Raw genomic sequence first — 14863 nt, forward strand, 5'->3', positions numbered from 1 at the left:
TCCGTTTCAACATGTTGTATCGACACTTCTGTTAAAATGTAATAATCACGTATTCTTCTGTTGTTGGGATACTTTACATTAGTTTTGGATGATACCACAAATTTAGGTATCGATTCAATACCAAGTAGTTACAGGATCAATACTGTACATTGGTCATATTCAAAGTCCTCATGTGTCCAGGGACATATTTCCTGAGTTTATAAACATAATGTGAATTTTTTAAAAAGGAAAAAAGATTTTGTGACGATAAAAAATATCAATGTAATTATAGCAGTATTGACTAGATACGCTATTGTACTTGGTATCATTACAGTGGATGTCAGGCGTAGATCCACTCATGGCATTTGTTTACATTCAGGCACGCTAGCTTTTGTTAGCGGTGACGCCAGTGAGCTGTTGTATCCTCCTACGGTGTGTAGTGAAGCATGTTTAGATATTCCTCGTCCTGCAGGGATGATACTTGTAAGAAACTCACTTTAGTAGTCGCCATGGAGGCGAGGATTAGTGATTTAGAAGTAGCTAAAACACTGCCGACTGCGGATGGATGTTCGCTGCTAGCTAGCTAGCCATGTCTTAAAGTACCTGTTCCTGAGGGCGTTACAGGCTTCACCTTTATCGTCCGTTAGTAGGCCAAAATGCTTCCATTCTCCCTTTTCTGTCTACACACACTTTGTCTGCTTGTAAGTACTCTGTGATTGTGCGCTGCCGAACATGCTCCTCTGCTCGTAAACCCTACAATGTCATGACGTGACGGCGCGCCGTCATGCACGTTAAAAAATTAAATTGCGAACCGGTACTTTTCAAACATAGTACCGTTTTTGATTCATTAGTACCACGATACTATACTAGTACCGGTATACCGTACAACCTTAGTATACACTGAACAAAAATAAACGCAACACTTTTGTTTTTGCTCCCATTTTTAATGAGTTGAACTCAAAGATTCAAAACTCTTACTATATACTCAAAAGACCTATTCCTCTCAATTATTGTTCACAAATCTGTCAAAATCTGTGTTAGTGAGCACTTCTTCTTTGCCAAGATAATCCATCCCACCTCACAGCTATGGCATATCAAGAAGCTGATTAAACAGCATGATTATTGCACTGTTGTCTTTTAGGCTGCCTACAATAAAAGGCCACTCTGATATGTGAAGTTTTATCACACAGCACAATGCCACAGATGTCGCAAGTTTTTGGGGAGCGTGCAGTTGGCATGCTGACTGCAGGAATGTCCAACAGAGCTGTTGCCCTTGAATTAAATATTCCTTTCTCTACCATAAGCCGTCTCCAAAGGTGTTTCAGAGAATTTGGAAGTACATCTAACCGGCCTCACAACCGCACCACGTGTAAACACACCAGCCCAGGACCCCCACATCCAGCAGGTGCACCTCCATGATTCTCTCAGACCAGGCTACCGGACAGCTGCTGCAGCAACTGATTTGCATAACCAAAGAATTTCTGCACAAACTGGGAAAAACCTTCTCAGGGAAGCTCATCTGCATGCTCGTCGCCCTCATCGGGATCTCGACCTGACTCCAACTTGTCGTCGTAACCGACTGGAGTGGGCAAATGCTCACATTCAATGCCGTCTGGCACGTTGGAGAGGTGTTCTCTTCACAGATTAATCACTTCAAGGCAGATGGCAGACCGCGTGTGTGGCGTTGTGTGGGAGAGTGTTTTGCCGATGTGCACGTTGTGAATCGAGTGGCCTATGAGTGGGTGGGGTTATGGTATGGGCAGGTGTAAGTTATGGGTAACTAACGCAAGTGCATTTTATTAATGGCGTTTTGAATGCACAGAGATACTGTGACGAGATCCTGAAGCCTATTGTTGTGCCATTCACCCGGGACCATTACCTCATGTTGTAGCATGAAAATACATGGCCCCATCTTGCAAGGATCTGTACACAATTCCTGGAAGCTGAAAACATCCCAGTTCTTGCATGGCCAGCATACTCACCGGATAAGTCACCCAATGAGCGTGTTTGGCATGCTGTGGATCAACTTATACGACAGCATGTGCCAGTTCCTGCCAATATCCAGCAACTTTGCACAGCGCTTGAAGAGGAGTGGACCAACATTCCACACCTGATCAACTCTATGCGAATGAATTGTGTTGCACTGCGTGAGGCAAATGGTGGTCACACCAGATACTGACTGCTTTTCTTACCCCACAGACCACTAATAAAGCAAAACTGCACATATCAGAGGGGCCTTTTATTATGGGCAGCCTAAGGCACACCTGTGCAATAATCATGCTGTTTAATCAGCATCTTGATATGTAACACCTGTGAGGTGGGATGGATTATCATGGCAAAGAAGAAGTGCTCACTAAAACAGGTTTAGACAGATTTGTGAACAATATTTGAGAGGAATAGACATTTTGTGTACATACTAAAAGATTTAGTATGAACAGCAAGGGGCGGCATAGCTCGGTTGGTAGAGTGGCCGTGCCAGCAACTTGAGGGTTCCAGGTTCGATTCCCGCTTCCGCCATCCTAGTCACTGCCGTTGTGTCCTTGGGCAAGACACTTTATCCACCTGCTCCCAGTGCCACCCACACTGTCTTGTATCCACCTGCTCCCAGTGCCACCCACACTGGTTTAAATGTAACTTAGATATTGGGTTTCACTATGTAAAGCGCTTTGAGTCACTAGAGAAAAGCGCTATATAAATATAATTCACTTCACTTGGGTCTTTGAGTTCAAGTCATGAAAAATGGAAGCAAAAACAAAAGTGTGGCGTGTGTATTTTTGTTCATTATATATGTATGAATGAATGTATATGTATGGATGGATGGATGTATGAATGAATATATAAGTATGAATGAATGTATATGTATACATATGTGTATATACATGTATGTATGAATGAATATATATATATGAATAAATATACATGAATGAATCTATATATATATATATATATATATATATATATATATATATATATATATATATATATATATATATATATATATATATATATATACATATATATATATATACACAGGTAAAAGCCAGTAAATTAGAATATTTTGAAAAACTTGATTTATTTCAGTAATTGCATTCAAAAGGTGTAACTTGTACATTATATTTATTCATTGCACACAGACTGATGCATTCAAATGTTTATTTCATTTAATTTTGATGATTTGAAGTGGCAACAAATGAAAATCCAAAATTCCGTGTGTCACAAAATTAGAATATTACTTAAGGCTAATACAAAAAAGGGATTTTTAGAAATGTTGGCCAACTGAAAAGTATGAAAATGAAAAATATGAGCATGTACAATACTCAATACTTGGTTGGAGCTCCTTTTGCCTCAATTACTGCGTTAATGCGGCGTGGCATGGAGTCGATGAGTTTCTGGCACTGCTCAGGTGTTATGAGAGCCCAGGTTGCTCTGATAGTGGCCTTAAACTCTTCTGCGTTTTTGGGTCTGGCATTCTGCATCTTCCTTTTCACAATACCCCACAGATTTTCTATGGGGCTAAGGTCAGGGGAGTTGGCGGGCCAATTTAGAACAGAAATACCATGGTCCGTAAACCAGGCACGGGTAGATTTTGCGCTGTGTGCAGGCGCCAAGTCCTGTTGGAACTTGAAATGTCCATCTCCATAGAGCAGGTCAGCAGCAGGAAGCATGAAGTGCTCTAAAACTTGCTGGTAGACTGCTGCGTTGACCCTGGATCTCAGGAAACAGAGTGGGCCGACACCAGCAGATGACATGGCACCCCAAACCATCACTGATGGTGGAAACTTTACACTAGACTTCAGGCAACGTGGATCCTGTGCCTCTCCTGTCTTCCTCTAGACTCTGGGACCTCGATTTCCAAAGGAAATGCAAAATTTGCTTTCGTCAGAAAACATGACTTTGGACCACTCAGCAGCAGTCCAGCTCTTTTTTCCAGGGTCAACGCAGCCGTCTACCAGCAAGTTTTAGAGCACTTCATGCTTCCTGCTGCTGACCTGCTCTATGGAGATGGAGATTTCAAGTTCCAACAGGACTTGGCGCCTGCACACAGCGCAAAATCTACCCGTGCCTGGTTTACGGACCATGGTATTTCTGTTCTAAATTGGCCCGCCAACTCCCCTGACCTTAGCCCCATAGAAAATCTGTGGGGTATTGTGAAAAGGAAGATGCAGAATGCCAGACCCAAAAACGCAGAAGAGTTGAAGGCCACTATCAGAGCAACCTGAGCTCTCATAACACCTGAGCAGTGCCAGAAACTCATCGACTCCATGCCACGCCGCATTAACGCAGTAATTGAGGCAAAAGGAGCTCCAACCAAGTATTGAGTATTGTACATGCTCATATTTTTCATTTTCATACTTTTCAGTTGGCCAACATTTCTAAAAATCCCTTTTTTGTATTAGCCTTAAGTAATATTCTAATTTTGTGACACACGGAATTTTGGATTTTCATTTGTTGCCACTTCAAATCATCAAAATTAAATGAAATAAACATTTGAATGCATCAGTCTGTGTGCAATGAATAAATATAATGTACAAGTTATACCTTTTGAATGCAATTACTGAAATAAATCAAGTTTTTCAAAATATTCCAATTTACTGGCTTTTACCTGTGTGTGTATATATATATATATGAATGAAAGTATGTTATATATATATATATATATATGTAAAATGAGTTAAAACCCCGGCCGAGTCATACCAAAGACTATAAAAATGGGACCATTACCTCCCTGCTTGGCACTCAGCATCAAGGGTTGGAATTGGGGGTTAAATCACCAAAAATGATTCCCGGGCATGACCACCACCGCTGCTGCTCACTGCTCCCCTCACCTCCCAGGGGGTGATCAAGGGTGATGGGTCAAATGCAGAGAATAATTTCGCCACACCTAGTGTGTGTGTGACAATCATTGGAACTTTAAGTTTAACTTAATATGTGTAATATATTTTGGAGGGCTCTAATCTTTCTATGGCTGTTTAGTGGACATCAGCGTGGATCTACGTTAGCTTTATTTTTCAACTCAACTTATGCAATGTACGTAACATGTAAGCATATACGGGACAGCGTACGCGTCAATTCCGGTCTTTCAACAATCGCTATTTCTTTGTGGTTAAATTATATAATATGTATATCTTCATGTATTCCAATAGTCTATTATTTGCAAACTATTGACTAGTGATACACCGGAAATTCGGCCGCCGAAAAAAATACTATGCTCACCGAAACCTGATGTTGAGATGATGTATCCACTTGTTTTTCCCACGAATATGGTTGACGTAGCTCGCCCAAAAATGACACAAAAGTCGCATTCAGAATGCGTTTCCGTTTATACTGAAGTCACATTCGAAAAAACTTCATGGTGTGGCCTGAACCTAATGCAAAAAGATCAAATTTGAAGCACTTTGGAGCATTTAGACTGGCAAAAAATATCCGATCTGTGTCACTTGAGGGGGGGAAAAACAGATTTGTTGTGCAGTGTGAATGGGGACATTGAGGCTAGAATGCACTGCAGGTCTAAGTGCCTGACTTCTAACATCTACTTACCTTCCTGAAGGGACCATACCAGGACTGGAGGGGACTGGCACAGCAGGGATCCATACAGTAACTTGATGACTCAGAAAGAGAAGGAATGGGTCACTAAAATTCAAATGATGCAGCTTCAAAGTACTGACCCTTTCTTGGATGACTACTACTATCAGGTGGGTCTTGCAAGTTCAGCTCCTCTAAGGTACTGCTAGATCACAGTAGTGCTCACACTAAATACATATTTTTACCACTGAGTACTCTGAAGTTAATTTGCATACACATACTGCACATAATGTCTTAACTAAAGGCTCTTAAAGGGGACCTATTTTCCAAAATCAACTTTTGTTACCTATTGGTACCTGTTTTTGTGTAATTGGGATCTGCATAAGTCCCGAAAATTTTAAATCAAACCATGAAGGTTTTTTATTTATATATATATACTGTATATCCAATCCACTTTATTTATATAGCACATTTAAACAAAAATGTTTCCAAAGTGCTGCACAAAAATATTAAAAACAAGATTTAAATAGTATCTTTAGCTCCACCAATGACTGAATAAAAACAAAATAAAGAAATATAAAAATAAATATGATTAAAAACGATTTTAAAGGGTAAAGCCAATTAAAACAATAAATAGAAATACAAATTAAAAAACACAGAGGACCACACAACTCACGTAGTGTTAAAAACCAGAGAATAAAAGTGTGTCTTAAGACGAGACTTAAAACATTCCACTGTGGGAGCAGTTCGAACATGGAGGGGCAAAGTGTTCCAGAGCAGATCTGTTCTCTGGGTGGGGTTGTCACTAATGTTATATTAAAACTTTTTTCTTCTAATATTTTCGCGATCTACCGGTAGGGTCCCAAAGATTGACTGGTAGATCGTATCAAATCTCACGGTATGATATCACTGTATTGAGGCCACAGTACGATTTTACTTCGGTATATGTTCCAATAAAAAGAAAAATACTTAAAAATGCTATAGTGTGTAAAATGAACTAGTTTATGATAAACATACCGGCCACTTTTAATAATGTAATTACCTCATTAACTGATGTTTGGCTGCACTGGCTTAAAATGTATTTTCTGGATGACAGTTTGAGGTGGTGGCCTGTACCCCGAGTGCGGCTTGGCGGACAGGCTCCAGCTTCAAGCGACAACCAGAGAAACAAGCAGTGAGAACAAGGGTGGATGGACTAAGGTTTTATCAAGTAGTTTTTCAGTTAACTCATATTTTCCGCATTGAACATTTTTTAAGTGATTCCCTTTGTTCGCTGCGCCGTGACCAGCTGGCCTTGGAAACGTAGGCTTTCTTACCTCGGCTCTGCCAAAGAAGTCATGTTTTCACCAGGGTTTGTTTGTTTGTGAGCAACGTAGCTCAAATTGTTGTGGATAGATTTTGATGACATTTTTAAGAATGTGTCCAAAAAACTATTCCTATCATTGACTACTAACACACTTCACCTCCTGCTTACCACCTTGGTGCCCCATGCTGCTCAGAGGATTCTGAGAGATGTTGTTTATTTTCAGAACTGACAAACGCGAAAGCGCCGGAAAAAAAATACACACCAAGTTTTTGTTTGATACCAACAGGCCTGTAGACCACAAAAAAGTGTTTTAAATGTTGAAAAAAAAACCCATCATAGTAGTACTAAAGGCTCCGGGATGTATTTTAATTTGAAGTGTGTCTATTTAAACAGCAGCACATCACATTCCTTCTGAGCAAAATGATCACAAGGTATTGATAACTATAACAATATTGGTAACACAACATGCAATCGTTTACTGCATTAATTCAATATCATAATCTATATATTTCATGCCACACTTGCAGAACTACTACGAAAAGATGGAAAAACGTCAGGAGAGAGAAAGAGACAGCAGTAAAAAAGAACACACGACCAAGCTCATTACTCCACAAGTTGCCAAGATTGAACACACCTACAGACCAGGTAAATGTAGTTGATATGCAAGTGCACCTGCACCTTTTTTCTTATGTTGTGGATTATTTTGGGTACGTCCTGTTAAAGGGGGCGTGGAGACTTTTCAATGCCCAGGACACTTTAGGCCACACGTTTATTATCGTCTTGGTAGTCGTATCATCAGACCGTGTCCGCATGTTTTGGACACACTGGTAAAGAGAAATCACTCGAGCAGCTCTACACCCTTGCGAGGGTGCATAGAAGTTTGCCAACCTGTCGAGCAGGTGCCTTGTGGACTTGGAAAATACATTCAACTAAGTCACTTGTGTTGTCCTGTGGGCTCCCATCAAGTTATTATACTCATCCTTCCCCAGCGTCTACATTTTTCCCACTTTTTATGGGGCGCCATTAAGTGGCGACCCATCACCGTTCTTTTTCCATCTACTTGTACAATGTACACTATATTGCCAAAAGTATTTGGACACCCACCTTGACTCACATATGAACTTGAAGTGCCATCCCTTTCCCAACATAGGGTTTATTATGATGTCGGTCCACCTTTTGCAGCTATAACAGCTTCAACTCTTCTGGGAAAGCTGTCCACAAGGTTGCAGAGTGTGTTTATAGGATTGTTTGGTGAGGTCACGCACTGATGTTGGTCTAGAAGGCCTGGCTCTCAGTCTCCGTTCTAATTCATCCCAAAGGTGTTCTATCGGGTTCAGGTCAGGACTCTGTGCAGGCCAGTCAAGTTCATCCACACCAGACTCTGTCATCAATATCTTTATGGACCTTACTTTGTGCACAGTCATGTTGGAAGACGAAGGGGCTGTTCCCACAAGGTTGGGAGCATGGAAATGTCCAAGATGTTTTGGTATCCTGGAGCATTCAGAGTTCCTTTCACTGGAACTAAGGGGCCAAGCCCAACTCCTGAAAAACAACCCCACACCATAATTCCTTCTCCACCAAATTTCACACTCTGCATAATGCAGTCCGAAATGTAGCGTTCTCCTTTTGGCAATATAGTGTATGTTTGTCTAATCTTGAACGGGTTAGTGTTGAAAATGAAATTTTGTTGTACTTGTGCAATGACAATAAAGAGCATACAATACCATACAATTTGAAAACGCTTGCTCCGCTTAATATCAACTCAAGTACTTTCACAACCGCAGCGGCAAAGAACAGCTTTATAAAGAGAGCGCCTGTCTACGCCAGAGGCCTTTGTGTATGGGCACAAAACGCTATCACCACACTGAACCTAAACATTAACAACACTGATTACATTAAAACATTAACATTCACAATGGTTTCCCGAGGTTGCTGCAGTCGATCGCTTTGTTTAACTTCATTTTACTTGCTTCACTTCCTTTGGAGTCTTGGCGAGCGTTTAAAAAGGCACTGCTGTTATTAGATGGCAACAGGTGTGGGCAATATTGGAAACTGATGCATTTGTCCCACCCAAAAAGCATACTACAGAAGAGAACAATATTTCATGTTGCTTTCATTGTAAAGCGCAACACAGCGTCATGTCACTGGTCGTTCTTCCCTCACCTGCTCTGACTCTGAACAGGCAGAAACGTGGAGGGAACGTTGCCACAACTTGTTTATAACGTCTGGCCGTTTGTTAACTAGGATGGTCATTCGTCCATTATTTTTTTGCCAAGTTTGTCAGTGTCCCCAATATTAACACTAGCTAAAATGTTTTGTCATCTAATTGAATTAGACACAGGCTGTAAAGTGACAGCATGCTGAGTTGTCAGTGAGGCACAAAGCCTGTGTATTAGATGTGAGAGGTATCGCTCAATTTATTTATGTTGGCAAAACTATTGTACTGATTGATCCACATGGTTCTGTGAAAAGGAAAAAAAAAAAGCTTGATTTTATCTTCATTGGCCAAACTGCTTTGTGTTTTATATTGATTTTAAAAAGTACATTATTTGTGGGGGGTTTTCATGTCAGAATGTTATTACTTTAAAAAGCAATTTATATGATGTACGTTTTGTGAATGTTTTGCGGTGCATAGTTGATTCCTATGTGACATATTTCTGCTCAAAGTCTTTATGTATCTGTCCTTTTACCAATACAGTATGTGCCCCTCCAACTCATTATTTCTCCCTTTGACATATATTTTGTCATTTATTAAACATGTTTCACACTACAAATCAAATGTATGATCAGGTCAAGCAGGGGTGTCCAATTGATGACAAGTTTTTTATGGTGTCATAAAAAAGCATCAAAAATGAGCTAAAGGCATCATGTAATGAGAAAAAACTGACATTAATACTAATATTGAATTTTAAATACATGGATAATGTTGATCCAGCCTTTCTTTTTGACTATTTAATTACAAGATTACATGGTGGCGCCACGTTCGTCATTATAGCAAAGTAGCAAAGTCATTATAGCAGCCCGGGAAAAGTTAGTTAATGCTGGTCAGTGCGGTCATGGAGGTCTGTGCCATACTCGGTGGCCTATAGCTTGGCTTGGGTGGTAACTGTTAGAGGGCTTCAATACGAGCCGCTGTTGCTATTCTGCCGCCACGGGCTGTGAAAGTGCTTGATTTGATATGCAGTGGAGCTTGCTTTTTAAATATCAATGACGATCACCCTCGTTTAATCTTGATTGTGATCACAATTTTACAAATGTGCAGCTTTACTTTATATTCATAACTCTATGGCACATTTAATTTACAGTATTGCTTACCAAGTGTGGCTTAAGTTTCCAGTATCGGGGTGTTTTTTTCACCTGGCAACAGCATTAGGGATAAGTGCCATTGTGGTCGGTGCTATTTTATTTAGACAGCTCCAGCACTCCCCAATGTCATTTGTTGACATGAGCGGAGCAAAGACCATTAGATTAAATCTGTATCACACCCACTACACTAGAGTTTGTCATGAATCAAACTAACAATTTTTTCTGTTGCATGTTTCCCACAGTTCAGTTTGCGGGTTCTCTGGGTAAGCTGACTGTGTCTAGTGTCAACAATCCACGCAAAATGATTGACGCTGTGGTAACAACTCGCTCAGATGATGAGGTATGTTTCTTGTTCTGTGCCTTTTTATCATCCTCTTTTACCAGCTGTTACATAAAGTGGGAAAAATAAGTATTTGATCTTATCAATAACAGAAAGAGGGAGTATGTAACAATAACACTTACACTAACTTATACATTAATTTGTGTTGAAATGAGTGAAATACGTATTTAATCCCCTACTAACCAGCAAGCATTCTGACCCCACACAAACTAGTTCTCTCTTTTTTTTATTTTCTTTTTTTAATTTTTTTTACAAAACTACGCATAAGATAAACTTACGTGGATAAAAGACACAAAAGTAGTTTCTTCCATGGAAAATTCTGCTGCACTAAACTCCACCACTCAATTACAATAGTGCAGCGTTAGGTTGTACCACTGACTCGGGATACTCTCAGTCGAAAAGAAGGGCTTATTTAATTTTACACAGTAACTATTTTAGCTTTCCATATCTGAAATGTGCATTAGAAAAGACAAGCATCACAATTTTGTATACCGTACACAGACTACATGAACATATTCAGTGTATGATAAATTAATCAGACTGTTGTTGCTGGAACTTCCGTATATTCCTTGTAGTTTTATCCCCTCCCGCCTGCTCTGTGTATAAAATAAATACTATGAAACAAATACCACCACGAAATTGGATTAGCCGCTAAACTTCGAAGGAAAAATGCAGCGACATTACTACTTTGTTTGAGGAAACACAAGTTAAGGTAAGATCAAGTATTATTTTAATCTAATACCTACAAGCGACATCCAGTGACAAAAAATGCTGCTAAAAGCAGTTTTTTGTTGCGTCATTGTATGGATCCAAGAGTGGGCAGGTGTACCTAGAGTTGTGACCGGCGAATCAAAATATTGTTTATGAAGTTTATATTCAACCCTGACTGAAAAGAATTGTGGTGATGATTGTTTTGCATTTTAGATTTTTACATTTTAAAAATGTGCACTGTTTAAATGTATATTTTGATACTTTGGAGAGGGTGTTGAGGGTTTGAATCGCAATCTCCACAAAAAAATGTCTTGCATACTCTCAAAAATATGGGTTATGAATGTGTCTGTGGAGCAAAAATCTCACATATTTTACACCAACGCATTTCTAATACATATTATCTAGACCACAAGAAATTGTGTTAAATGTAGATTAGAATAATCCCCTTTAATTTCGACACCATTTCGGAAAATAATTGTAGTTGGTGGTGAAGATCTTGCTGTGTAAAAAAAATCACAGTATTCTAACCTCACCACAGCCATGGGTAAGACCAAAGAGCTGTCAAAGAACCTCAGGAACCAGACTGTAGACCTGCACAAGACTGGTACAGGCTACAAGATCAGAAGCTTGATGGAAGAAATAGGCAAGGCGAGTTTATTTATAGATCACAATTTGTACACAAGGCAATTCAAAGGGCTTTCCAGAAAATGACAAGGCAAAAATCAAAATATAAAATCAAAATTAAAATGAGAAAATAAATCATAAAAACTATCATCATTAAATTTAAAATCAATCAAATACTGTAGATAAAATACTTTCAGTGGTCATATGCAAAAGTAAAAATGTTTTCAGCCTAGATTTGAACATTGCAAATATTGAGGCCTGTCTCACAAATTCTCGAAGACTATTTCAGATTTTAGGAGCATAAAAATGAAACACAGTTTTACTATGTTTGGTCCGGACTCTGGGCACCAGCAGAAGACCACTCCCTGAGGTTCTCAGAGCTTTAGATGGTTCAAATAGCTCTACCTTATCAGAGATGTACTGAAAACACTTTCACACAAGGAGAGATGTTTTAAAGTCTATTCTCTGACCAACAGTAAGCCAGTGCAGTGACCTAAGCACTGGACTAATAGGGTCATATTTCCTTGTTCTAATCAGGACTCAAGCAGCAGTATTTTGGATGTACTGCCAGCTGCTTTGCAGCTTGTTTAGAGTGCTCAGTGAGAAGGCCAAAATAATAGTCATTCATTCTGACGCTTCAAGCAAGATTTCACCTCAGGGGTAAGAATGATTCTGAGAAAGGTGAGGGACCAGCCCAGAATTAGCTTGGGAGCTTTTTAATGATCTCAAGGGAGTTAGGAGCACAGTCACCAAGAAAACCATTCGTATCATTTTTTGTAATGAATTATGATCCAAAAGTACCTACAAAGTCGAGATAAAAGGCTTCATGTTCTAAAGTTGTTCAATAAACGTCTCAGAGAAGGCTTGGAAGAATTTGATGCGTTTGAATGCTGAATGTGGTGGTTATGGTTCAAGTTTATTTCAAACATGCATACAGTTACAGTATGATACATCACATATTTCCAGTTTCTCATTACAACATGTCCGAAAAGGAGTATGAAGAAGCAGATCTTATTTAATCATACCCCTTGTCCATTTATTAGCAATTACTAACACATTTGTTCACTTCCATTTCTCAATTTGTACACAATATGAATCCATAAATAATAAAGGTCTCAATAAATAGGTAAATAAATTGTAATCCACAAAATGAGATTAATCAGATTACCTCATGTTCCAATAAAGTTTAAAATGTTTATCAGGATGATCCTTCTTTGTACTCGATAAACTCTTAAAGTTTGAACAATTTCTTAAACTGGATCATATTAGTACTTAGTTTGAATTCTTTGCTTAATACATTCAATAATTTAATTCCACATAGTGATTTACTACAGGTCTTAAGTGTTGTACGGGCATACAAATCTTTTAAAACAGATTTTTCTCTTAAGATTTTATTTCTCCCCCTTTGTTGAGAAGAATTGTTGTACATTTTTTGGTACCAGATTATAGTTGTTATAGTCCAACATTATGTATTATTTTAACTTACTTTTTTTGTAACGGTTATTGAATGAAGCATACTTTTGTAGTTAGTTCTCCATATTTCTACACAATAACTCCGATATGGTAGGACTAGTGAGCAGTAGAGAATATGGAGTTCATTTTATAACTCCAACAACATTGCTTTGGGGGTGTTGCTCTTACCGAAACACCTTCCTGAGATGTTTGTAAGCCTGCTGACTAGGCTGCAGGTTACGGACTAGAAGAAACATTTGACCTTTGTGCTAGTCAGCTTATGTTTTTCTTAGGGATGTGCCGATCGATTGGCCAGCGATTTCTGTGGAAAAAGTATGTCATTGGCCAACGCTAAATAATCCCATTGATCAAATGATCACAAAAGTTGATCCCCACTGGCTGACATGAATTATTTCTGGTCCCTCAGTTGACACAGGGTGGCTAGCAGCTAACTGTTTCACTATACACAGTGTGTAGCCGCTCTCCTAAGTCAATAATCCTCCATTGCACCCAGTAAACTACATTTAATATAGGCATTATTATCACTGGAGGAAGGGGCTAATCATGTTACACCCCGAGTAAGAACAAGCAGAAGCAGACAAGAAGGCATGCTTATCGCTAAGCTAGCCATTAAACTAGCTTGAAACAATGCAATAAATAAATGCTTAGTAAAGTTTAAGAAGTGTAGATGGAACCGCATTACAGCAGAAATTAGCAAGTCGATTAATAATAGTCAAGAGAGAGTATAATATAAAGTGCTCTGTTTCTGTGTAGAGTGCAGATGGATCCATATCTCGATAGTGTTTTTACCAAGGGTAATATCAGTGTATGGCTATTAGATAGATATTACTTTATTGATTCCTGGATTGATATTTTTATTTTTCAGTTTTTTTGTTTTCGTTAATGTTTACAAATTCAAGGCTAATTAAACTTCCATAGTTTATTTTAAAACTGCTTCTTTTACTTGTTTTCAGTTACTGTGTATTATTGACTTTGTTTTGCTTCTACAATTGTTTGTAATAACATAGAATGAGGAAGTAGTTAGAATATTGTGTTGATAATGTTACACTGTCAATAGCATTCATCATAAATAAATTAAAATATTTTTAGTTAATACATGTGGTCGGTATTGGCCAATCTCACTTATGGATGATTGGAATCGGCAGCAAAATACCCTGATCAGAACACCAAAGTAGAAAGTCATGTTATGCATTGGTATCAACTACTTAATTCCCTCAGTCATATACACGTGAATTTACAACCTTTTATTTAATGTTATTTTTTTGTTTTTTTACACCATGTAAAAAAACATAATGTAAATGTTCCAGTAAACCTACCATAAAAACGTGGGATCAAATCCTCATTTTCCCCCATTGTAGTTATGAAATGTCAGTGTTACAAGAAAAACAACACAGGTTCTAAAATTATTATTTTTAATATATATGTATTTTTTTGCCTTTTGTTATATAACTAGATTGACATGTTCCTATTCAGTTATTTATGTACGTGTTTTTATTCCCAGGAAAAGAGAGAAAAGCAGGTTTGGAATAAGAGGCGGCAAATTCTGTACACAGTGGAAAAGGTAAGAACATATAAATCAGATAAACTTTCCACGCATCCAA

At 38.6% G+C, this 14863-nt stretch overlaps 1 protein-coding gene across 3 annotated transcripts in view; it reads left to right on the forward strand.

The window, feature by feature from the left end:
* Positions 1-14863, forward strand: part of patl1 (PAT1 homolog 1, processing body mRNA decay factor) — a 66718-nt gene that overhangs the window by 36871 nt on the left and 14984 nt on the right. For all 3 annotated transcript variants that reach the window (XM_062027151.1, XM_062027152.1, XM_062027150.1), the window contains 4 exons: positions 5528-5672; positions 7336-7453; positions 10357-10454; positions 14764-14823. In XM_062027151.1, coding sequence (XP_061883135.1) covers positions 5528-5672; positions 7336-7453; positions 10357-10454; positions 14764-14823 — 421 coding nt within the window. The remainder of the gene's footprint in view (positions 1-5527; positions 5673-7335; positions 7454-10356; positions 10455-14763; positions 14824-14863) is intronic.

This window comes from Entelurus aequoreus, linkage group LG18 (assembly GCF_033978785.1).
Source record: "Entelurus aequoreus isolate RoL-2023_Sb linkage group LG18, RoL_Eaeq_v1.1, whole genome shotgun sequence".
NCBI classification, from domain to species: domain Eukaryota; kingdom Metazoa; phylum Chordata; class Actinopteri; order Syngnathiformes; family Syngnathidae; genus Entelurus; species Entelurus aequoreus.